At 40.7% G+C, this 26,138-nt stretch overlaps 1 protein-coding gene and 1 pseudogene across 2 annotated transcripts; both read left to right on the top strand.

Moving 5' to 3' along the window:
• Positions 1-8,274: 8,274 nt before the first annotated feature.
• Positions 8,275-19,949, top strand: LOC149211445 (uncharacterized). Its single transcript, XM_089391499.1, has 7 exons — positions 8,275-9,003; positions 9,142-10,291; positions 10,384-10,494; positions 10,587-10,913; positions 11,058-15,524; positions 19,410-19,749; positions 19,841-19,949. The coding sequence occupies exons 1-5, from the start codon at positions 8,492-8,494 to the stop codon at positions 15,399-15,401; spliced, it is 6,444 nt and encodes a 2,147-aa protein (XP_089247625.1). The 5' UTR covers positions 8,275-8,491; the 3' UTR covers positions 15,402-15,524; positions 19,410-19,749; positions 19,841-19,949.
• Positions 19,950-22,471: 2,522 nt separating this feature from the next.
• Positions 22,472-24,593, top strand: LOC149211446 (UBP1-associated protein 2C-like; annotated as a pseudogene). The gene is made up of 4 exons (XR_016249999.1): positions 22,472-22,633; positions 23,314-23,505; positions 23,716-23,791; positions 23,883-24,593. The product of XR_016249999.1 is annotated as a UBP1-associated protein 2C-like (transcript).
• Positions 24,594-26,138: the final 1,545 nt, after the last annotated feature.

Raw genomic sequence — 26,138 nt, forward strand, 5'->3', positions numbered from 1 at the left:
CAAATGCAACCAAACTTTGTCGCCCACCTAAAACTTGTGTGGAACCTGATGTTGATCATGTAAATGCTTCTACTTGGCATTCGATTTCTCCATAGTGTCATGGCCTTGCTAGCGAATATGTTGGATGTGCTCAATGAAGTTATTTTCCTTATCTGTTTCGGACTGGACATGAGTTGAATCTGCATGAGTAGCTGCAAATGGCATGGCCACATCAATGGGACATAGTGGCTGGAATCCCAAACCCACCTGAAAAGGGCTGTGGCCAGTCGAGCTGTGGAGAGCCCGGTTGTAGCTGTGTTGAACATAGGGGAGGCTCTCGTCCCATGTGTGTGGATACTTTAAGTTGTACATGTGGAGAATGTTTACGATCATCCTGTTGACAACCTCTGTCTGGCCATCAGTTTGAGGATGGAAGGCTGTGGACTTAGTGAGTTTGGTGTCCAGCATCAACCAGAGACTGGACCAAAATGTACTGAGGAACCTGTTGTCCCAATCTGAGATGATAGACTGTGGGATCCCAAAGTGTACCCACACTTATTCAAAGAAGAGTTTAGCAGTGGCTTCTACTGTGATATTCTTCTTGCAGGCCGCCATAATGGCCATCTTTGAGAACTTGTCGATGACCACAAAAACACAGTTGTTTCCATGCTTAGTGGAAGGAAGGCCTGACATGTAATCCATGGAGATGGATTCCCAGGGTTGACTAGGGGTAGGCAGTGAGGTATAGAGGCCTTGCTTCTTGATGGTCGGTTTGGCAATGGCTCAGGCAGTGCACGATCTGATGTACTTCCCGACATCCTGTCGAAGATTCGGCCAATAGAAATACTTCTGTAGCACACCACTTTCTCAACCCCGAAATGCCCAACAACCTGACTATAGTGTGCTTCCCAAATCATCTTGGCATGCTCGTTTGAAGGAACACAAAGGTGACCCAGGTGGCATAACAGGGCATCCTGGAGGTGAAAATCTAGAACATGCTGACCCTCCAAGAGTGTCTGGTATGTATGGGTGAGTTCTAGGTTGCTTTTGTAGAGAAGTGGGCAATCAGAAGTCTCGTGCCCACAAGAGTTGAGCATGGTGGTTAACGCCATGATCGGTGGTTTACTGAGGCAATCTGCAACATTATTGGTGCTGCCCTTATTATACTTGATATTCAAATGGAACTTTTGCAGGTATGTGGACCACTTCTGATGGCGATCATTTTGCAATTTCCCTTGGGTCTGTATGAACTGTAGGGGTCGGTGGTCTGTGTGGATGACCGTTTCCTTCCCCAAAATGTAATACTTCCATTGTTGGCATGCCTGCACAATGGAATACATCTCTTTGTCATAAGTGGGATGCTTTTGGACTGTGTCTGAAAGTGTCTCACTGTGATATGCCACTAGATGCCCGTGTTGAGTAAGCACTGCCCCAATAGCATAGTTAGAGGCATCTGTCTCGACCTCAAATGGTTGTTGCATGTCTGGTAATGCGAGAATTGGTGCTGAGCAAAGGCGATCTTTGAACTCTTTGAATGCCTTCTGTTGAGATTCAGACCAAAAGAATTTTTCTTTTGCTCCTCCCTTGGTGACTTGACACAAGGACCAAGTGATATGAGAAAGTCCCAACACGAACCTGTGGTAGAAGTTGGCAAGACCCAGAAAGCTGCAAAGCTCTGTCAAAGTGGTTGGAGATGGCCAATCCCAAATGACTTGGATCTTGGCTGGATCCACATGCACCCCCTGTTCATCAACAATGTATCCCAAATACTGAACCTGGGTCATACAAAAAGTGCATTTCTCCAAATTGGCACATAAATTGTGTTGCTGCAGTGTTTGGTGAACCTGTCGGATGTGGTGGAGGTGCTCTTCCCAACTTTGGTTGAAGATCAAGATGTCATCCAACTATACCACTACAAATGAGTTGGTGAATGGCCATAAGATATCATCCATTAGCCTCATGAAGGTTGCAGGAGCATTCGTCAATCCGAAAGACATAACCAACCATTTGAAAAGGCCCTCCTTGGCTTTGAAGGCAGTCTTCCACACATCGGAGGGTTCGATTGGTACCTGGTGATATCCTGACTTCAAATCGATCTTGCTGAAATATTCCCCCCCCTTCAATTGGTCTAGGAGCTCATCAATCCGTGGGATCGGGTACCAATTACGAACAGTGATCTTGTTTAGCTCCTGATAGTCAATACAGAGTCTCCAAGTCCCATCCCTCTTCTGTACCAACACGATTGGGCTCCCACAGGGTGATGAACTCGAATGGATGTGACCTTTCGCAGTAGCTCTTGAATCTGCCTCTTGATTTCATTGTTCTCCAGAATGAAGCACTGATAGATTGGTCCATTGGGAAACGGTGCACCTGGGGTCAGATCGATGGAGTGCTTGACCTGACAGTGCAGAGGAACCCCTGCGGGGGAGGTGAAGATGTCCTCATACTCCTTCACAACCTTGTCCATCTGTAGTTGTCATGCGGAGGGGCCCTGTCTGGAGGTCGTGGCCACCGTCTTCTTCTTTCCTTAAGGGCGTATCATTAGGAAAACAAATTTCTTAGTTTTGGAAATGAGCTTACTGCATTGTTTTGTAGTAACCAAAGAGATGGCGGTAGGCGGTCATACCTCCAGTATCCTATACAACTTATTTCCCAAAATAACAATAACAGCACAAGGCCTTAATTCATACACAGCATGTGGCTTCCACAAGTATGGTTTTCCTAATAATACATAACAAACTTCAAGGGGAGAAATGTCATACAATACCTCATCCGTGAAGGGATTAATGTTGTATGGAAGGCGAAACTGCTGGCTCACAGGAAGATCCCATCCTTGGTGAAGAAACCCGATGGTGTATGGTTATGGATGTGATGTGGTCAGTAGCCCAGCCACTTCACGAGCTCTTCTGAAATGAGGTTCTTTTGGCTCCTTCTGTCGACAATGAACTATAGTGAGGAGCCCTTTACCCAAATCTGGGAGTGGAAGAGACGCTCCTCCTCCTTTGGATCTTCGGGTTCCTCCTTCTAGATCTTCATGGTGGAAACGGTGACGTTGGGATCTGCATCGATAATCAACTTCCCTTTGTCATTCCCCTTTTCAGGTTTTGACTCAGAGTCAGAACATGCATCTAATTTTGAAACCTTTAGCTCGGGCACCAGTGACTGCTTGGCCCGACACTCACTTGTGTTGTGAGTGGACCCCTTATGGAACTCACACCACTTTCCCGTGTCCTTTTTCGACTTCACGATGTTGTTCTTTTCTTGTAGCTTTAGCGGGTTGTCTTGGGCCACCTCGCCTTGACTTTGTCCTTTGTTTTGCGATTTGGGGTCATCTTTCCCTTACTTCAGATTCGCAGATCCAAAGTCTCACTTCTTCTGTTTAAACTTTTGCTCGACCTTAATGGCATATCTATATGTTGTGCCGAGCGAGGAGATGTTCATGAATTCTATTTCTTCCTGGATATACTTGTGCATGCAGCCACGGTATTTGAGTACCAAATGATGCTATGAATCCTTAATACCCAACTTTGTGTGAATGGTATGGAAAATATTGGTAAAATCTGGCACGTCTTGGTCCCTTCCCTGCCATAGCGTGGTTTGCTTTATGTATTGATCCTCATAGCTTCCAACAAGGTAGCACTGCTCCTTGATGGCATCCCGGAATGAATTCCAAGTGGGTGCGGCTGAAAATAGTGAGCCTGTACTTTCATCCTTCTGCTCAGAGTAGGTTTCCCACTAGTCCTTGATGTGGGGGCTTGCTTTGAGAAGAGCGAAAATAATCTTTTCCCAACTGGAAAAATCATGAACAAAAAAATAACCCTCTAACAGATTTGACTATTTATCGACGACATCTGCGTCTATCTGACCCTTGAATATGAGGATTTCAAAATTAACTTGTACCTTAAACGGTGTGGCATTTCTAGAGTAGTAGTTGGAAGCTGATGCGTCGCCCCTGGGTAGCTGCTGAAGGATCTGGGAAAAGTTGTCCATCATAGCATTCCTTTGTCGCTCGAGGGCTTCTTCGAGCAAGATTTTGATAGGATCTCCTGCCCCCTCATCTTTCTTTTCATCTGCCATGGGAGGTCATTAGGATTTGCGAGGTTGGTATTGCAAAGGTTTGACCAGTTCAAGCCCTTACTCCTTATATCCCAACCTCGCTGAGGACATGCAAAGAAAAATAGAGAAGAAAAGCAGACCACTCTAATAGCACTGATTCAGATTTAAACAGGAACGCAACAAATTACAGAGATAACCATAAACACAGAGATGCAACGGAAATAATACTTCATTTCATTAATGTAAAACATTGAAATATGCTTACAAACAGAAATGGAAATAAACCAACTAGGGCGATGGTAGCTTATCTCTGAGAAAAGATGTGGCAGCTACATGCCTTTGAATTGCCTTACAATGAGGCTCAAGGGCCCTTTTATTATTGAACAATAAGAGCAAACCCTAAACAACCAAAACCCTAACCCGAGGAGATGTAACACCAAGAGTTTATGGGCCCCATTGGGGTGAGTTGGATAGCCAACTTCCCGGGGTCGCGACTTGGTCATATTATCTCCATTTGACATGCATGATAACCCATTGGAAAGATCTCTCCGAGGACTATGATGAAAAAGACGATTTTAGGCAAAAATTTGCTAGTGGTAGATTTCCAAAAAAATGTCGTTTAGGGCCTCAAAATGGCTTCGGAAGTTTAGGACCCGAAAAATTGCTAAAAATAGTATACCGTGCTACAATTAAGGAAACTAAAAAACTGAAAGAAGCAATGGTGGGGGTCCAAGTGGAATTGGTGGGTGGCCACCAATATCCACTTAGATCACATCTTCAGTGTCATGTCTTCATCATATCCTGCAAATTTGTTTATTGTTGGAATGCCCGGTTGCAACATACACTCAAAATTGTGAAAATAGTTGGTTAGACCACTGTCACTTCAATAACAACCAGAAATACCATGACACGACATAAAAATAAGCATTAAAATCATCAACATTAGCCCCAAACTCCTGCATTTCAACTTGATCGTTGACACCTTTATGATTCGTCCAATAATTTCCATCTGCCCATTTAGATTCTGTGTAGCTCGAACATCTTCAAGTTTTATAAATCGAGAAAATCACGACAGTCCTCTATGCTCCCTGGCTCAGGAATGGGAAATAGTTGGTGACCTCAAGAATGCTTCCAATATCCAAACCCAAAAGTTTCCCGCTGACAAGAGCAGTCAAACATTCTTTGCAGTGCTTTATGATTTTCAATATGACCAATCCATCAATCTAAACCGATCTGAGTGGAGCGACCACCTCTTCCATGGTAGTAGCTTGTGCATCATGTTCACCAGAGATGAGAAAATGAACCACACTGCGAGCTGAGGCTCACCCATTTTCTTGCCAATCTTGGCATCCTTGGAAGCCTTGTCATTACCGCCATACAAAAAATCCAACCATGATTACAGTGCACAGATAAAAAAATACTCCCAGATTCATAAAAAAAATAACATCTGCATACTTAAGCTCATTCAAATCGCCTGCATCAGAGGCAACATAATTAGGATTCAAATTCTGTGAGGAAAATCCCAAGAACTTCTCAATATGGCCCACTCCACGACTAGTACCATCCAAATCTTCTCTGGACGATCCAGTCTGATCCAATCTGGATCCTTAAGAAAAAAGGTTGCTCACTTGCAAGCGGGAAGAAAAAATAAATAGAGGAGAACCTTGGACGGAAGGAGTGGACAGTTATAGAAGAGCACCGCTAGTGAGCATGACAACAACTCTCCACAGCTCTGCTTTCATTCCATGGCAGCGTTCCTAATATCTGCTTTCATTCGACGACATCGTTCCATAGCTCCTCATAACCGCTTTCACGATCGACTCACATGGCATGTCGACTGTCCATGCAAGTCGTTAACTCAATCAGCAGAGATCTTCACCAACCTTTCATCTCGTCGTCAGTTTCGTTAGAGATGTAGAAGACAAGCTTGATGAAGTAGAGATCCGATTGAAGTCTTATCATATCCTTCCACATAGGAAGTTCTCCATGCCAGAATCTACGGGTCAACTGGTCCCCACATAGGTTGACACGACAGCTACAATGACGAGGACCTGTCTCTTTCAATGCTCGTCAGAAAGTCTCAAATCGAACAATGCTCCTTCACTTTATACAATGCACGATGGATGATAGTTTCCTTCACTTAGACGTTGCATGATGGATGACAGTTCCAATGATCAAAAACTCCATCTCTTCAATCACTCGACTCAATTTACATTCATCTCACTGCCTCTTTACATTTCTAATTGCCATTGCAATCGCAACACCTCACCAACAAACCTTCCCACTTGAACGTTGGTCCTTTATGGCAAAGGGATCGATTCTCACATGAAAATATCTAATGGACAAAGAAAATACTAAAACAATACAAATATTTTTTTTTTTTATTTCCCTCGGCTCGGAAGGGGCCAAGGCCCAGGCCTAAATGGGCTTTGATACCATGTTAAATTTCCACATCGGGTTCACCAACAAACCAAACAAATTTTCACGTCGGGTTCACCAACAACACTCTGTTGTATAATTCGCCCTCAGATTTCAGACATTATGTAGTAGTCAGGATAAAAATCGCCCTCCTTTGTTTTAAGCACATTGGGGTTGGAGGAGGCAGCCTTGGGCTTGCTGCGTTGACGCTTCTCTCGCCTCCACTATGCTGTCAACAGCAGAAAATGCAGAACCACCCACTAGGGCTCTTTGGCACGACCTCTGTCAGCTTGCAGGTCAATTTACCTCGCAACTGAATTTACCAGCAGCTTTCACCTCGGTGCGACATCAAAACACGCAGTCACCTTCGCGCAATTTGGTTTTTCACAAGCCGACGCATTTTTTCCTCTGAGATCCGCAATTTTCGGGGGCGATGATGAAAATCACTGTAAGGAGATGAATAATCATCATGATTTTTCCTCTAAGATCCGTGATGATCAACGCTCTTTTTCTTTCAAGAAGAGCGATGATGACTGTGAATAGAATTTAAAAAAAATAAAAATAAAACTATGCTACTGCTCCGCCTCCTCACCATACAAGGCTTTCTTCACACTAGCCACTAGGGGACCTCTCTTCTATCAACTAGACACTCACTCAATTATCAAAGCATATTGGTTTTGACTCACTAGTCCTGTAGCTCTAATACCATGTTAAATTTCCATAAGGAAAATCTATTTTTCATTAATCAAATAATGTTACAAATAAATAAGTGAGATGTTATCTCAAAATAGAGAAACTATCTTAGACACACAATCTCTTTTCCTATTTTGTTTCTTAGATTTGTATGTGGTTGAGAGAATATCTCAACCACATACAAATCTAAGAAACAAAATAGGAAAAGAGTCCTCTAAATAGAAAGAATCACAACCATGACAAATACGAATTACATATTCCAACACTGGATCTGGTTTGCTCAAATAAACGATCTTCTCCCTCTGAAATTCATAGAGATCATTATTGTTTGAATATGGAAAGGATAGTGGCAGAAAATGATAAGGAAATTTTAAATTATATAAAAAAGAATTTAAAATAAAGGAAATCATATTTTTATATTAAAAAGATTTATAAAGTAGAGGAGGGTAAAATAGATTCGTGTGAACGGGTGGAATATATAAAGAACTAACATTAAAGAGTCAATATTCTTTTGATTTTGAGAGGGCTACGGGCACTTGTAAAGCAAACTCCTTTCCTACGTGGTTGGTTGGACCATCTCACTTTTTTATATGTATGTGTGTCCTTATGCGGTTTGTTGGAGAGTTTTGATCTAACCCACTCTCTCCTTGTTCTTTGTATGCGTGTCAAAGTTGCAGAGCATACCCCGCGCAGCCTACACTATACTGCGTGTGGAGCCCGGTACATGTGATGATTTTAAATTTGTTTCCTAGAAATAATCAATGCTCCTTTTATTTTGAGAAGAAATTTAGTCGGAAGTGTCGCAATGTATTAATGATGTTTGAATCGTTGGTAACTATGGTATTTACCGTTGTTCCCTTGGTAAAATTAAATTATAACATGTTATAAAGTAAAAATGAAAAATCTTTAAAGGTAAAGTAAAATATGAGATAAACGATGATTTATTAAATTTTTGGATATTAAAGTGAGAATTAAGAATCATTTAAGGTAAAGAGACACACGTTTAATAGTGAATCTAACTCTACGCATTCTCAAGTAAAAACGCGTCGAAATACGCGGATTGGTAACGGTAACATTTTCTTTTATAGTCCGGTCGTTGGTATTCAGCTGATGAGTATAAATGAGGGCGAGTGAATGTTGAGATACATTTCTCCACAAAAACAGAGGCTTTACATTGCAACCCTCCCTCGAATTTATCCGCCATTTCGAAGCACTCTTAACTAAGCTCCTCCTTTGCGCTTTGTATCCATCTCATCTGCTAACTCAGGCCCTCCTTACCAGTTTGTATCCGACCTCATCGATCATCCGAGAATTTCCAATCTCTGTTTCTATTTTTCATTCGACAATGGCTGCTTCCACCTCCACCGCTGCTCATTCCAACAACAATAGCTGCTACGACGTGTTCATCAGCCACAGAGGGCCAGACGTTAAGAAGACCTTCGCCAGTCATCTGTACCGCCGGCTCATTTCCTATGGACTGCGAGTTTTTCTCGACTACCAGGAACTGCAAGAAGGAGAAGAGTTTCCATGTCAAATAAAAGGCGCTATCAGAACCGCGTCCGTCCAGATTGCAATTTTTTCACCCACATATGCCGATTCACAATGGTGCCTGGACGAGCTTCTGTTCATGTTGGAGTCGGGGGCTCCTATTATTCCAGTGTTTCACCATGTAAAGCCAACTGAACTTCGGAGGACACAGGGCGAAGGAGTCTATGCTACATCTCTACGCAATCTCGAAAAGAAGAGAAAGTATGATTGTGAACCGCGTTACGACTCCAAAACTATCGAGAACTGGAGAAACGCTCTTTCACGGGTTGCAGACATAAGTGGGTTTGATCTGGATGAGGGGTTTAACGGGTAAGGACCTCGACTCTTCTCCCTCTTCCTATTTTAGTTTCAATACAAAATGCACCATGAAAATGATACTTTAGCTATAGTTTTATTTATTTGATAATCTTATTAATAGTTATATTTATTTTTCTTGTAAATAACTAGCGATGAAGGGGAACTACTGGATCGGCTCGTGGAAGTTGTATTGAAAAAAGGCAAAAAAAAGTTGAATGTTGCCAGATATCCCACGGGTTTGGAAGAGAAGGTGGAAGAGTTTGAAACGAAATTATCATTGCAGCAGCACAGTGAAAGAGTTCAGTTTGTTGGCATCACCGGCTTGGGTGGAGCGGGGAAGACAACGCTGGCTAAAGAACTCTTCAACAGAAAGAGTTCAAGATACAGTAAATCCTGTTTTTTAATTGATGTACGAGAAAATGTTAAAATCTCTATACCTTCGTTGCAGAGAAAACTTCTGAAAGACTTAAGTGCATCTGAGGAACCAATAGACAGCAAGGATGAAGGATTAGAGATTCTCAGGAAGCATTTCTCAGACTTATCTGCTCCAGTCCTGCTTGTTCTAGATGATGTAGATCATCATGAACAAGTACATGCACTTTTGCCGGTTGCAGATAAAGGTATCTTTCCTCTACCCCCTAGTAGCTTAATTTTAATCACAACCCGTGACAAGAATGTCCTCACAAGGTCAGGAGTACAAGAGCCATCAATTTATAAGTTGACTGGCCTTAATACAGAACGCTCCAGAGAGCTCTTCTGTTCGCATGCTTTTAGCCAGCCCCATCCAATGCCGGGATTTGAAGATCTCGTTAATCAATTTTTAAAGGCTTGCAATGGATTGCCTTTATCCTTAAAAGTCTTTGGGGGGCTTCTCTATGGAAACACCAATAAATCTTACTGGAAAAATGAATTGGAGGAACTTAGAAAAGCACTTCCCCATGAGATACAAAAGAGCCTTCAGATTAGTTACGATGCACTTCCGAGAGAGGAACAATATATTTTCTTAGATATTGCCTGCTTTTTAATTGGAGAAAGCAGGGATACCGCCATCAGAGTATGGAAGGCGTCAGGTTGGAATGGCAAAGGCGGCTTTGAAAATTTATTGAGTAAATGCCTCGTCGAATTGGACATTATTGACGAGAATTCATTCTACATGTATGAGAGGCCAATGGAATATCGTATAAGAATGCACGATCACCTCAGAGATATGGGGAGATATCTTGCTAATAATACTCCGGGATTCCCGTGTAGGCTTTGGCGTGGGACAAAGCATACAGAGGATTTGTTGCAACAATCTTCTGTAAGTAGTCAATCTTTCAATCTTCTATAGACCTTTCAATAAAAATCCGGGTACAATTTCTTACTTCGTCATTGATTTTGAAAAATGTACAGGAAGCAACCAAAGTGCGGGGAATTAGAATGTTACATTGGGAACATTATTATGATCCGTGTAGGCTTTGGCGTGGGACAAAGCATACAGAGGATTTGTTGCAACAATCTTCTGTAAGTAGTCAATCTTTCAATCTTCTATAGACCTTTCAATAAAAATCCGGGTACAATTTCTTACTTCGTCATTGATTTTGAAAAATGTACAGGAAGCAACCAAAGTGCGGGGAATTAGAATGTTACATTGGGAACATTATTATGATGAGCGTGCAGACTCAGACTCAGACTCAGATGTGGGTAATGAGCTTGCATCCTTTTCACGCTACAAAATGAAGAACTTACAACTTCTTGATATTGACATGGAAGAAGATCACTTGAAATGCCTTTTGGATGGGATGGACTCACCAAATCTATTATGGTTTCGCTGGCGCAAGTGTCCCTGCGCTTCCCTCCCTCCTTATATTCCAATGAAGAAGTTATGGGTGTTAGAAGTGGAGGGGTATGAATTGGAAACATTGTGGCAAGAGGATTTGCAGGTAAATATACAATTTGTCAAGAATTAAAATGTTTATTTGCTATTATTAATAGGACACGACGGAACAAAAACGAAACAAAAGCGCTCTGTAGAGGACAATTATCTATTATATTTAGACTAATTAGAAAACCTGAATATACTGCAGACACCTTCCCGGTTGCGGGAGTTGCGGATTAGTGCTTATAGCCTCAAGAAAATTCCCAACTCCATAGGACAGTTGAAGCACCTGGAACTGATGGTGGTACATATAAGAGGATACGGTACTGTCGAAATTCCAAAGGAATTCTGTTATCTGCGTTCCTTGAAACACTTGTTTCTGCGAATTCGACAATTGAGATCTCTGCCAGATTGTTTCGGGGATTTGTCGAGGCTGGAACACTTCGACCTGTCTAACAACCATGTCTTGAAGAGGCTTCCCGACTCCTTCGGGGATTTATCAAGCCTACAACACATCGACCTGTCTTACTGCGGTGCCTTGGAGAGGCTTCCCGACTCCTTCGGGAATTTATCAAAGCTAGAACACATCAACCTGAAAAACTGCTGTGCCTTGAAGAGGCTTCCCGACTCCTTCGGGGATTTATCAAGCCTACAACACATCGACCTGTCTTACTGCGGTGCCTTGGAGAGGCTTCCCGACTCCTTCGGGAATTTATCAAAGCTAGAACACATCGACCTGAAAAGCTGCCGTGCCTTGGAGAGGCTTCCCGACTCCTTAGGGGATTTATCGAGCCTTCAATATCTCGACATCAAGGATTGTCAAGATCTGGTGGAGGTTGGAACATTGCCAAATGCACTCATAAAACTGCAATTGATCGATTGTCCTAAATTGAGGAAAATAGAACGGCTATCTGGTTTTGCAAAACTTAAGACGCTGGGAGTAAGCCGGTGCAAAGAAGTGGAGGAGCTGCCAAGTATCAAAGACAAAAGTGTAGCATTAGCAGAGTCGACGGGGCCAAGAGAATTGAATAATTCGGATTTTTCTTTTGACAATTGTCTGCTTCATCTCCAACACTTGGAACTGCACAACACGGCAATATCAGAGGTATTATATCCTACCGGTGTTTGCCCCAACCTTCAATATCTCGCCATCAAGGATTGTCAAGATCTGGTGGAGGTTGGAACATTGCCAAATGCACTCATAAAACTGCAATTGATCGATTGTCCTAAATTGAGGAAAATAGAACGGCTATCTGGTTTTGCAAAACTTAAGACGCTGGGAGTAAGCCGGTGCAAAGAAGTGGAGGAGCTGCCAAGTATCAAAGACAAAAGTGTAGCATTAGCAGAGTCGACGGGGCCAAGAGAATTGAATAATTCGGATTTTTCTTTTGACAATTGTCTGCTTCATCTCCAACACTTGGAACTGCACAAAACACAAATATCGGAGATATCATTTCCTACCGGTGTTTGCAACAACCTTCAATATCTCTACATCAAGGATTGTCAAGATCTGGTGGAGGTTGGAACATTGCCAAATGCACTCATAAAACTGCAATTGATCGATTGTCCTAAATTGAGGAAAATAGAACGGCTATCTGGTTTTGCAAAACTTAAGACGCTGGGAGTAAGCCGGTGCAAAGAAGTGGAGGAGCTGCCAAGTATCAAAGACAAAAGTGTAGCATTAGCAGAGTCGACGGGGCCAAGAGAATTGAATAATTCGGATTTTTCTTTTGACAATTGTCTGCTTCATCTCCAACACTTGGAACTCCACAACACGGCAATATCAGAGGTATTATATCCTACCGGTGTTTGCCCCAACCTTCAATATCTCGCCATCAAGGATTGTCAAGATCTGGTGGACGTTGGAACATTGCCAAATGCACTCATAAAACTGCAATTGATCGATTGTCCTAAATTGAGGAAAATAGAACGGCTATCTGGTTTTGCAAAACTTAAGACGCTGGGAGTAAGCCGGTGCAAAGAAGTGGAGGAGCTGCCAAGTATCAAAGACAAAAGTGTAGCATTAGCAGAGTCGACGGGGCCAAGAGAATTGAATAATTCGGATTTTTCTTTTGACAATTGTCTGCTTCATCTCCAACACTTGGAACTGCACAAAACACAAATATCGGAGATATCATTTCCTACCGGTGTTTGCAACAACCTTCAATATCTCTACATCAAGGATTGTCAAGATCTGGTGGAGGTTGGAACATTGCCAAATGCACTCATAAAACTGCAATTGATCGATTGTCCTAAATTGAGGAAAATAGAACGGCTATCTGGTTTTGCAAAACTTAAGACGCTGGGAGTAAGCCGGTGCAAAGAAGTGGAGGAGCTGCCAAGTATCAAAGACAAAAGTGTAGCATTAGCAGAGTCGACGGGGCCAAGAGAATTGAATAATTCGGATTTTTCTTTTGACAATTGTCTGCTTCATCTCCAACACTTGGAACTCCACAACACATCAATATCAGAGGTATTATATCCTACCGGTGTTTGCCCCAACCTTCAATATCTTGACATCAAGGATTGCCGAGATCTGGTGGAGGTTGGAACATTGCCAAATGCACTCATAAAACTGCAGTTGACTGGTTGTCCCGAATTGAGGAAAATAGCGCTCGACGTAAGACGGCGCAAAGAAGTGGCAGAGCCGCTAAGTGTTATAGAAAAAAGTGACATATTAACAGAGACAACCGGACAAAGAACATCAGGTAATTTGGACTCTTCGTTTGACAAGTGCCGGATTCGTCTCCAACACTTCGAACTGGACAGCACAGAAATATCAGGGCCCCGAATATTCGGGAAACCGATGGACATGGGCGCAGTCAATTTTTTGACCACCATGCAAATATCAGAGGTATCCGTTCCTGCGGGTGTTTACCCCAACCTTCAATATCTATCCATCGAGCATGGTATCAGTCTCGTGAAATTTGTAACATCTCGAGATTATATATTGAGAAAACTATACTTGTGGGATTGTTCTAAATTGAGGAAAATAGAAGAGCTTTCTGGTCTTGCAAAACTTCAAGTGCTGAGCATTGCCAGGTGCGGAGTGGAGGAGCTATCAAGTATAGAAACATTGGGATCTTTGGAAAACTTGCAGGTGGTTGGGTGTTCGAAGTTGAAGAGCATACGGGTATTGGCGAAGCTGACTAAACTTCGACAACTAGACGTTTCTAATTGCTCTGAGTTGGAAGATCTGCCCGGGGTTGAACATTTGAGGTCGTTGGAGAAGTTATGGGCATGCGGCTGTAAGAAGCTGAAGAGCATAAGGGGGTCGACCCAGCTGACACAGCTTCGAGAACTGCACGTTTCTGAATGCTCTGAGTTAGAGGAGCTACTTGATATTGAGCATTTGAGGTCATTGGAAGAGTTGCGGGCATGTAATTGTGCGAGATTGAAGCACTTACAGGGGTTGGCACAGCTGACACAGCTTCGAGATCTAGATGTTTCTGGCTGCTCCAGGTTAGAAGAGATGCCAGGTGTTGGATATTTACAGTCGTTGGTGTGGTTGCGGGCATCTGAATGTGTGAAGCTCCAGAGCATACAGGGTTTGGAGCAGATGGCACAGCTTAGAGAACTAGAGGTTTCTTATTGCTTTGAGTTAAAAGAGCTGCTAAGCGTTGAACATTTGAAGTCCTTGCGGAAGTTGCAGGCACGTAGCTGTAGAAAGCTGAAGAACATACAAGGTTTGGCACAGTTGACGCAACTTCGAGAGTTAGATGTTTCTTTTTGCTCCGAGTTAAAAGAGATGCCAGGTGTTGGATATTTGCAGAGCTTAGGGGGATTGCCACGGCTAACACACCTTGTAGAACTAGATGTGTCTGGATGCCGTGAGTTAGAAGAAATGCAGGGTGTTGGATATTTATCATCTTTGATGGTGTTACGGGCATGTGAATGTGTGAAGTTGAGGAGCATACAGGGCTTGGAGCAGCTGACACAACTGCTAAAGCTGGATGTTTCTGGATGCTCTGAGTTAGAAGAGCTAAGAGGTGTTGGACATTTGATTTCATTGAATGTGTTGCGGACATCTGGATGTGTGAAGCTGAAAAGCATACAAGTTTTGGAGCAGCTGACACAGCTCCTAGAACTACACGTTTGTAACTGCTTTGAGTTGGAAGAGCTGCTAGGCATTGAACATTTGAAGTCTTTGAAGGAGTTGCTGGCAACTAACTGTAAGAAGCTGAAGAGCATACAGGGGTTGGAACAGGTAACACAGCTTAAATATCTAGATGTTTCTGGCTGCTATGAGTTAGAGAAGATGCCAGATGTTGGATGTTTGGAGTCACTGGTGGTGTTGCGGGCATCTGAATGTGTGAAGCTGAAGAGCATTCAGGGCTTGGAGCAGATGACACAGCTTCGAGAACTAGACGTTTCTTACTGCTTAGAGTTAGAAGAGTTGCCAGGCTTTGAACGTTTGAAGTCCTTGATGAAGTTGCAGGCACGGTGCTGTACGAAGCTGAAGAGAATAAAGGGGTTGGCACAGCTTCGAGAACTAGATGTTTCTTTATGCCCTGAGTTAGAAGAGAGGCCAGATGTTGAATGTCTACAGTAACTTGTGGTGTTGAAGGCCCTGCATGAAGTTGAAGAGCTTTTGGGAGTTGTCTCGATTCACAGGTCCGTCAGAGCTTTTGGGAGTTGTCTCGATTCACAAGTCCGTCAGACCTGAAATTGGAAGGTAGATGGCAAGACTATGTTCCATCCTTGTTAGATGATCTAAAAATACAATTTTATAATAGGTTATAAAATTAGAATAAAATAATTATTAATTTAAGATATTAAATTAATAATTATTATTCTAGAATGTTTAATTATTTACTTTTAGAATTAGCATATTGTTGTAATTAGAATTAGCATATTGTTGTAATTAGATATGACTCTCCAAATGTGTCGTATCTTAGGCTCTATTTTAGGAGATTAGTTAGCCAGTTGGTTTGAATAGCATTTATTGTAAATGGACACTTGTTATTTAATAATTAATCCATAATTAGAAGTAGTTAGGACATGGAGCTTATAAATAGCTCATTGCAAAAGTGTTTGATTGTTCGGGTGTAAACTCTTGCAAAATCAATTATGTAATTGTTTTTTTTATTAATAAAATTACGTGTCTGAGGACACTTCTGCCATTAATCCTATCGATATCCTTCTATATCCTTCTGCCATTATCGATATCCTTCTGCCATTAATCCTATCGAAGCAACTTCTGCCATTAATCCTATCGAAGCAAAAATCTTGATTAGTTTTTATATGGTGTAGTTTACTTGAATAGTTTTTATTTGATGTTTTTTTGGTTAGAACTTCGTAGTGTTTGTTATTGGAAGTCCCTGATTTGTATGTGGATCAGTGTTAGTTTAACATTGATAGTTGAACATCAATAGTTTAATATTGATCATGATCAATTCAGTTTATAAGGTTTAATTTTAAAAAAAATATTTTCAATTAATTTCAAACCTTTAAAAATTTACTTAAAAGGTCTTATTACCCTTTACAATGCTCTGTTGATATTTGATAATTTTATCTTAATTTACAATGCTCTGTGGATATTTGATAATTTTATCTTAATTTACAAATAAAATTGCAATATTCATGGCATAATTTTTAAACATCAATACACTAAACTTATTCAGAAATCTGGAAGTATTAAAAATCGTCCACGAACCAGTCAGGCAGGTGCCGATAATCGTGAAGACGGTAGTCATCCTGAAGTGGTCATTCGTCGCTGGCCAATCACTTCAACATGATATGATGCTCTTCCTCAGCACAGAATGACTTGAACAGAAAGGACGCACAATGCTCTTTGTCAACACAAACTATTCAAAATGACTTGAACAGAAACGACCAACAATTCTCTTCCTCAACACAAACTATTCAACGCGCACTAAACTTAGAGACCTGCAACACAGCGGCAACAATCTCTATACCTTCGTTGCAGAGAAAACTTATGAAAGACTTAAGTGCTACAAAATGAAGAACTTGCAACTTCTTGATGTTGACATGAAAGAAGATCACTTGATATGCCCTTTGGAGGGGTAGACTCACCAAATCTATTATGGTTTCGCTGGCGCGTCTGTCTCTGCTATTCCCTCCCTCCTTAGATTCCAATGGAGAAGTTGAGGGTGTTAATGTGCATGCTTTTATATTGGAAATATTGTGGCAAGAGGATGTGCAGGTAAATATAATTTTGTCAAGAATTAAAATGTTTATTTGCTATTATAAATAGGATACCACGGAACAAAAAAGAAACAAAAGCGCTCTGTAGAAGGTTTGGGGTGTGTATCTTCAACAATGCACATTGAAGAATGTCGACGATTTGGATCACACAGGGAACCTATAGTTTGATTGAAAGCACATAGTTTCATTGCACATGTCGGTTCAATTGCCAATTTGGACCATAGTTTATTTATAATCGAGATTTGTGGCATTTAGATTTGTGGCATTTCCTATTACATTAATGTATTTTCCATTATCTCCCATTTTTCTGATGAAGCTATAGTTTTTATAACTCAAATAGCATAATCAAGCCAAACTCTACGCCCAACATCAATCCCACAAGGTTAGAAGTTACTAATTTGGAGCAGGCTATAATCCACTGTTATATCTCACTGCAATGTAGCAGGTCATAAGAGTCCACTGTTGTATCTCCCTAGCATTGGAGCAGGGTCATATATTCGGCCCGGGGTCTGGCCATACACACTAATCCATTATGGGTAAATCATGGGTAAATCATAAATGGGATGATTACATTTTCAGCAATGTAAATGAATGTTTTGTTTTATATTTTCTTTATATTTTCTCTCTCCTCGTTTCTTGAATGCGAAACCTCTGAACACTGTTTCTCGTCTCGTTCTCGTTTCTCGTTTCGTTTCCCGTTTCTGGTAACATAGCCTGGAACTGATGGTGGTGGATATAAGGGCAGAGCCTACTGTCGAAATTCCGAAGGAATTCTGTGATCTGCGTTCCTTGAAACACTTGGTTCTGAGCATTGGAAAATTGAGATCTCTGCCAGATTCCTTCGGGAATTTATCGAGGCTGGAACACATCCAAATGTCTTACAACCATGTCTTGGAGAGGCTTCCCGACTCCTTTGGGGATTTATCAAAGATACGACACATCAATATCAGAGGTATTTGAAGATCTGATTGAGGTTCGGACATTGCCAAATGCATTCATAAAACTGAAATTGTACAACTGTCCTAAATTGAAGCTGATGAGCATAGCGGATTTGGCGCAGGTGATGCAGCTGCGAGAAATACGCGTTCATCTGTGCAATGGGTTAGAAGAGCTGCTAGGCGTTGGATATTTGAAGTCCTTGGAGGTGATGCAGGTATCTGGATGTATGAAGCTGAAAAGCATAACGGTTTGAAACAGCTGACACAGCTCCCAGAACTAGACGTTTCCAACTGCTGTGAGTTAAAAGAGCTGCTGGGCGTTGGACATCTGAAGTCCTTGGAGGTGTTGCAGGCATCTGGATGTGCAAAGCTGAAGAGTATACTGGGTTTTGATCAACTGACCAAGCTCAGAAAACTAGACGTTTCTGAATGCTATGAGTTAAAAGAGCTTCCAGGCTTGAGCATTTGAAGTCCTTGATGAAGTTGCAGACATTTAGCTGCAAGAAGCTGAAGAGCTTACAAGGGGCCGCCGCTGCTGGACAGAATTAGACGTTTCTGAAGAGCTGCTCAGTGTCCGGCATTTGAAGATGCTGGATGTGTTGCGGGCGTCTAAATGTGTGAAGATGAAAATCTTATGGGGGTTGGCTGACAAACCTTAGAATGCTTTAAGTTACAGGTCTGCCGCTGAGTGCTGTTTGACTTTGGGCTCGATTCCAGGGGCTAGGAATGCCGAGAGTACGTTCCTAGAATCTGATGATACTTTTTATTTTATTCTTTTAAAACCCTTTTGTCCTTCCCCTACTGACCATGGTTCTCACAAGAAGTACAGTTTGCATGAATTTCAGTATTTGTTTCCGGGGTACAGTTTGCATCAATTTCAGTATTTGTTTCTGGCGTCGTCTGCCCAGCGGTTGAAAATGGTGGCCGGAATCTGGCTAAAAATTTAAAAAAAAAAATTGCAATAGGAAGGTTTAAATAAATCCAGTTTTTGAGGGTGGAAATAGTTTTATGTTTAAGTAAATCTAGTTTTTGAGAGTGGAAATGGTTTTAGTACTTGTAATTTAGATATACAAAATTTAAAAAAAAATCTGCCATATTTGATCAAGAGAAATTTTCATAATTTTCCAAACAAATTGGAAAGCAAGATAGACTGCGGCTTTGTGTTCAACATCGTTTTTCAGAAAAATTAAAAAAAAAATCTGCCATATCTTATCAAAATCTTGAGAAATTTTCATAATTTTCCAAACAAATTTGAAAGCAAGATAGACTGCGGCTTTGTGTTCAACGTCGTTTTTCAGGATTGTGTGCAGACAAAGGAATTTCAAACTTTATGCACCTTGCACGAAATGGAAGCTGCAGTGGTAAAAGTTTTCTTTTTGGTCATGGCTTCCATACATTTTATCTTGTTTTTATAATTTTACCTTATTTTCTAAGTTTATGAATATTGGTAAAAGTTCCTGCAGTATCTCCACAAATGCAGACAACTTATGGAAAAGACTATCCAAGCCTGAACTCATATCATAGGCCAGGGCCACAGGTATCCACGACTGGTTCCATCAGGATTGCACACAACAGGTGGTGGAGCAGGTCCTCGTCCACGCTACCCATACTATGGTTCGACTGGAACAGGTGGTGGAGCAGGTCCTCGTCCTCGTCCTAGCTCGTTTGGCTGTATTTGTCTTGGTTAATGTTGTATGTATTTGTCACCAACAGGGGATTTGCATTTGTGACTTTCAAGACTGTGGAGGCTACAAAGCGGGCTCTTAAGGAACCAAAAAAAACAAAACCATTGATGTAAGCAATAGCTAGCATTGGATAATGTTGGTCATATTAGTTGAAGGGCAGTTGTTGATCTTGACACCTATGTTCTATGCTTGGCATGCAGGGAAGGACTGTTATTGTGAAAGTTGCAGCTGATGGTCAGAAGGAGAAGTTATCATCACAACCTGCAGTCTCTCCACAAATGCAGACAGCTTATGGAAAAGACTATCCAAGCCTGAACTCATATCATAGGCCAGGGCCACAGGTATCCACAACTGGTTCCCTATACCGTTGAGATAACGCGATAATATATATAATGAAAGAAATAATGTATCCCTTAATAAGTGCCCAACCTTTTCAAGATAGAGATTCCATGTCTTTGTCCCCACCTCTGTATGTTTTCTGCCTGTCCTACTAGCTACTATCTCTGCTGCTGTTCCTTGTCTCTACTGGCCCTAATTGCTCTGTGGTTTTCCTAGCCTGTCCTTGCCTGTAGTCTCTGTCCCTGTCTTTGTTGCTTCCACCTCGCTTAGGATCTGAGACTAAATGTACAGATCTCTCTATATACGACGCTCCCTTTGCACTTGGTGAGAGCGTATGAATTCGCTGAGGTTCTGCTAGTGAATTGATCGCTGAAGATAGCTAGATCACTGAGAATTTGAAAATTTCACTGATTGATTAGAGCATCGAGAGAAAATGTCATGCTACCGTGATTAAATAACTAGATAAATCCTCCAATTCTGTTTGATAATTCGAGCTTTTCGATTCAGTCACTCCCGGTTCCACTCCGACTATGCTGCAGGAATGCACAGTTCCTCGCCTTGCATCGGAGTGTTTCTCAACGGTGTTCGGTGCGAGGTTGCCTGTCTTAGCTATTCAGACTTAGTCAATTCGTCCTCAGGGAATGTTCCACCCCGACCCTCATAAGCCTGTCCACTCATTTAATCACACTCAAGATGCAGCTTAGTCTCCCAGCCCAAAATCCACCCATGGTTCGAGTCGCAGTGGTAAGGTTTTGTTCGTAACTATTACTCCCCAATTAAGCTCTTACCTACATCACCGGTGGGGTTGTGTCCTAAAATGTAGTATTGTAGCATCTTATCCTTTTGAGAGACTCACTGCAGAGGGCCACCTACCGCCCACAGCCCACTCCCCTATTAATCACACTCACGCACAAGGTCGCGTAGCAGCTCTAAGCTCTTTAAAGGAAATGGGCCAAGCTAGGCCAGAAGTACAGGGTTTAATGCTATTTCACCCAATAGCTAGACGATTTGACTAGTGCGCGAGTGCAAGCGATCGGATCAGAGAGATGCTATGCGAATAGAAGCTCAATTAGATCTCCTATCAGCGTGTCAAAGTGAAACTAAATGCTGAGAAGCCAGACTCAGGATTCATGCACAACCAGTGTGCTTTCATTAAATACTGATCCATCCTTACCTTCTGAAATCACCCAATTGTTAACAACTAACTAAATGCCTTCTTTGGAAAGTGTGTTTACCTCTGTGTTAAGCGCTCCCTATAGACATGGAGGAAGGAAATGGTATTAAACACTGCCTTATTATTTTCATCTGTTCAAAGATAGGGCTCAACACCAGATTGCCCATCTTGAATTTCCCATTCATCCAATTAAGAACTACCAAGGAGTCTCCAAACACGTGGGACCTTGTCACACCTTTGCAGCTAATTTCATTAGTAACTTCAATGCCAATAGTTGTGCATAATTGTGTGAGCCTCCTCCCAACCCAGCCTTTAATTTTATTAGGTGTACTACGCTAAGGAAGATGATGCCTCTTGCCCCACACATAGTTGGAGTGCCTTGACTGGCACCGTCAAAGTACCCCAATGCTCCTGATTTGTCAATTGATTCATGAATTAGCTGTCTCTGAATCTGCATCTTTGGAATGGCTGCTTCCAAAGACTGTTCTTACTTGAGATGCACATTGAAAAGTGGGGGATATATCTCTCCTCGAAGAGATCTGCATTCCTAGCCAGCCAGATGCCCCAAGCCACTATTTCTTGCTTTCATATTTTTAGGCTAGTCCACCTATAGCACTTTATGTTGTTTCTAGCTCTTAAAGAATATGTTTCAAGGCTTAATAAACATATACCAAACGACGGTTTCTAGGGTCTTACTCTGTGTCTAAGTTGTCTAATACACATCTAACAAACAGCTGTATTGGAGATTTTTTCCCCTTCAAGAAGACTGTTTCAAATCCGTTTCTAGTTGTAGATATATTATCCCTTCCAAGAAGATAGTTATAAAGCTGTAAGATATTTTTTCCCCTGCAAGAAGACAATAATCAACTCTGTATCTAGCTTAGTTCACATATACCACACATATGTTTCTAGGTTGCTTAATACAGCGTCACAACCTGTCTCTAGTGTCTTACTCTGTCTCCAGGGTCTTACCCTGTTTCTTGCTCTTAAATCATAAGAGCTAGATCTTCTTTGTTACAGAACCAGTAACTAAAAAAGGGTCTACAAGATACTATCAATGGCGAGGCCCAAGCCAAACCCATCCATACTCCTCTCTTGCCCAAACAAAAACCTCCCTTGATAGCTGCTCTCTCACTTTCTTTAAAGTCATGAGTGTCCTGCTACGCCCGGACCCGTAGAGCATTAGCCAAGAGCCTGACTGCATTGATTCTAGAAGACTTGCTATTTGCTTTGATAAAGCATTTCTCTCCTCCATATATTTAAATATATTTTTTGTCTTGGGGGTAATATATGTTTTGAAGACAAGTGAATGTAATGCATGTATATTTCCTCTCAAGCATTTGAACAATATGGGGAGATTGAAGAAAGCGTTCTTATTATGGATAAGACATCAGGAAAGTCACGAGGATTTGGCTTTGTCACATTTAAGCATATGGATTCTGCCCAAAGGGCATTGAAGGAGCCTAGCAAGACTATTGATGTATGTATTTCCTTTGTCAATCTTGTAAATTTTGTTTTTTTGATGCTTTGTATTTGTCCACCGATATCTTATTGATTTTGAGGGATACTGTCATTAAAGCATTAAGCATGTTTATTTTCCCATTTGCTTCTGCTTTATCAATATTATATCCCATGAAGACTTTCCAGGCATCTTGACCATTGTTTTCACCAACATTATAGACATGCATATATTTAAATCTGAATGTCGCCCTTCAGTACCTTGATGTTTATGATTTATTTCAAATAGAGCAATCATTGTTTCATTTGCAGGCATCTTCCCCTGGGACATTGATACCTCCTTACAATTCTAAATTGTATTTATTGTTCCACTAATAATATCTTTATAGTTTTAATTGAATATGTATCAGGTAATATCACTGTTATTTTGAAAAATATTTAACTGATGTTGGGGAGACAACAAAATTTAACTTACCACAAAACCCCAAAACTTGTTTGAAGAAAAATGAAAGCAATCCAACTATTGTTGCTAAAAGTGGTATTCCATTTATATATTGCAGTTTTGTCGGAGTCTTGAGACTTCTCAAATTCTATTGTACTCCATTGTTAAATATGGTGGAATATCGATCTTTAAACAACTCTGACTCATTATTTAACACCTATTTTTGGTAATTTTTATATCCATTGTTGTTTATTGTACAGGGGAGAATTACTGTAACCAATCTGGCAGTGGCGAGCACAGGTCCTGGTCAGTGCAGATCAGGCTCAAAGAAAACTTTACATTGGTGGTCTTTCATATGACACGGCCAAGGATAAGCTTCTAGAAGTTTCTTCCAAATATGGAGAGATAGAATAAGGTTCAGTTGCATATGATAAGAATACTAACAAATCCAGGTTACAAATCTAATATAAATCGGTTTGCTTTATGATGGGCAGTTTAACATGCTTCTGTTGTTAGAGATTACAAATCTAATATAAATCAGTTTGCTTTATGACGGGCAGTTTAACATGCTTCTGCTGTTAGAGATTTATGCATGTTTTTCCAAGGCCTAGCTCGTTTTCCTGTATTTTTCTTGGTTAATGCCATGTGTTTGTCACCAACAGGGGATTTTCATTTGTGACTTTTAAGACTGTGGGGGCTACAAAGCAGGCTCTTAAGGAACCAAACAAAACCATTGATGTAAGTAATAGCTAGTACTGGATAATGTTGGTCATATTAGTTGAAGGGCAGTTGTTGATCTTGACACCTATGTTCTGTGCTTGGCATGCAGGGAAGGACTGTTACTATGAAACTTGCAACTGATGGTCAGAAGGAGAAGCTATCATCACAACCTGCAATATCTCCACAAATGCAGACAGCTTATGGAACAGACTATTCAAGCCTGAACTCATATCATAGGCCAGGTCCACAGGTACCAACCTCTGCACCACCACCAATTGGTTTCTCAGCATATGCATCTCAGCCTCCATATGCAACACAACCTACATATGGAGGAATTTCATCTGCTTCTCAATATGGTGTTCTAAGCTCCACAACACCATACAGCTCAAACCAGTATGCAAAATATGCAACATCCCTCCAAGATCCACGATTGGTTCCATCAGGATTGCACACAACAGGTGGTGGAGCAGGTCCTGGTCCAGGCTACCCATACTATGGTTCGACCGGAACTGGCTTTTAATCGACCAAATAAATGGCAGTTAGTTTGGGATTCTACATGCATTAACAATTTAACTGGACTGTGAAGCAATACTACTGGAGTCCACTTGATAGCAGTCTACTCACTATTTTAAATGTCCAGTGGGTTGTTGCAGACTTTTGATGAATGTGAAGTTACACATTATTAGAGTTCAATTTTCTAAAATTCTGTTGCAGGAAAAAGAAATTCGTTACATATATGTTATCAGTGGAGTTTTCCAACCAATGTACACTCTCAGCAGTTTTGTTTTTATTTGAATGTAAGTCGTTACATATATGTTATCAGTGGAGTTTTCCAACCAATGTACACTCTCAGCAGTTTTGTTTTTATTTGAATGTAAGTTGGTGGCATGCTATGATCTGAAATAACTAGTTAAAAAATTATGTTTATTTTCTTGTAGACGTGTTGTACACTCTCAGCAGTTTTGTTTTTATTTGAATGTATGTTGGTGGCATGCTATGATCTGAAATAACTAGTTAAAAAATTATGTTTATTTTCTTGTAGACGTGTTGGAAAAGATTGTGTTTGCTTTGATAAAGCATTGCTCTCCTCCATATATTTAAATATATTTGTTGTCTTGGAGTAATATATGTTTTGAAGCCAAGTGAATGTAATGCATGTATAGCTATTTAAATATATTTGTTGTCTTGGAGTAATATATGTTTTGAAGCCAAGTGAATGTAATACATGTATAGCAATGTGGGGAATTAATGTTTAGAAACAACATAGAAATGAAGTTTATAAGTTTATATTTGTTGTCTTGGGGGTAATATATGTTTTGAAGCCCAATGAATGTAATTCATGTATAGCAATGTGGGAAATTTAGAAAAGTTTGGTGTCAATGTGGGGAACAGATGTTTAGAAACAACATGTAATTTTAGTTTGATGATAACCTGGGGAAGAAATGAAATGTATAGAAACAACATGTAATTGAAGTTTCGTGGTAGTAAAACTGGAGTAGAACCTAGTAGTAAAACTGGAGTAGAACCTAGTAAGCTCTAAATCACTTTGCTTTTATGTAAGCTTTCTTTTTATCAACAAATAAGCAATGTAGGTATGAAAGTACTTGTAATGAGTTTTGTCTATTATTTGTTTATTATTTGGATCCTTTGATTTTTCAAAGTTTTCTTGGAAGTCTAAGTTATTAAACTTTGAAGTCTAAGTTATTAGCATGCGCTTCAATACTGTTCTATTAGTTTATTTACTAATAGTGAACTAGAATATCTGATCCGGAGTTAATTAAATTCATTGTTATAGCATACTAGCAATTGTCCCAAAAGGTACAAAGAGAGGCCGATAGGATTATTAATTTGGAATTGTAAAATTTAGTAGCAAATATTGCAGAGGGAAATCCCATGATATTACAGAATGAAATCCCATCCTATTACAAGTAAAACTGAAACCAATCTTGTAGAGTGAAATCCCATCATATTACAAAATGAAATCTCATTATATAGGATTTATTAGGGTCATTACAGAGAAAATTAACATAAGTGGAGAGCTGATTCAGAAGGTATGACATGGACTCTGTAGAGTGAATCCCCTAATCTTGTAGAGTGAATCCCATCATATTACAGAATGAAATAGAAGTCTAAAGGATTTATCAAAGACATTACAAAGAACGCTATCACAGTGGAGAGCTGCTTCACAAGGCAGGACATGGATTCTGCTTATTCACCACAGAAACTCTTGTTGTTGAAGATGGGAAGCAGCACAAAAGTAAGTCATTCCACAACTACTACAAACTTACAACAATATTAACATCCTACAAATATTCTCATCTATGAGGAGCTTTGGGGGCCTATAGATTACAAGAGAATAGCAGAA

The sequence above is a fragment of the Pinus tabuliformis genome, chromosome 1_1 (genome assembly GCF_031772625.1).
Source record: "Pinus tabuliformis cultivar Carrire ecotype Pingquan chromosome 1_1, CPIR1, whole genome shotgun sequence".
Lineage (NCBI taxonomy): Eukaryota > Viridiplantae > Streptophyta > Pinopsida > Pinales > Pinaceae > Pinus > Pinus tabuliformis.

Coding starts and splice junctions, on each gene's coding strand:
- LOC149211445 (XM_089391499.1), top strand. CDS start 8,492: ATGGCTGCTTCCACCTCCACCGCTGCTCATTCCAACAACAATAGCTGC. Junction 9,004..9,141: donor CTGGATGAGGGGTTTAACGG/GTAAGGACCTCG, acceptor GTAAATAACTAG/CGATGAAGGGGAACTACTGG. Junction 10,495..10,586: donor ATTTGTTGCAACAATCTTCT/GTAAGTAGTCAA, acceptor AAAAATGTACAG/GAAGCAACCAAAGTGCGGGG.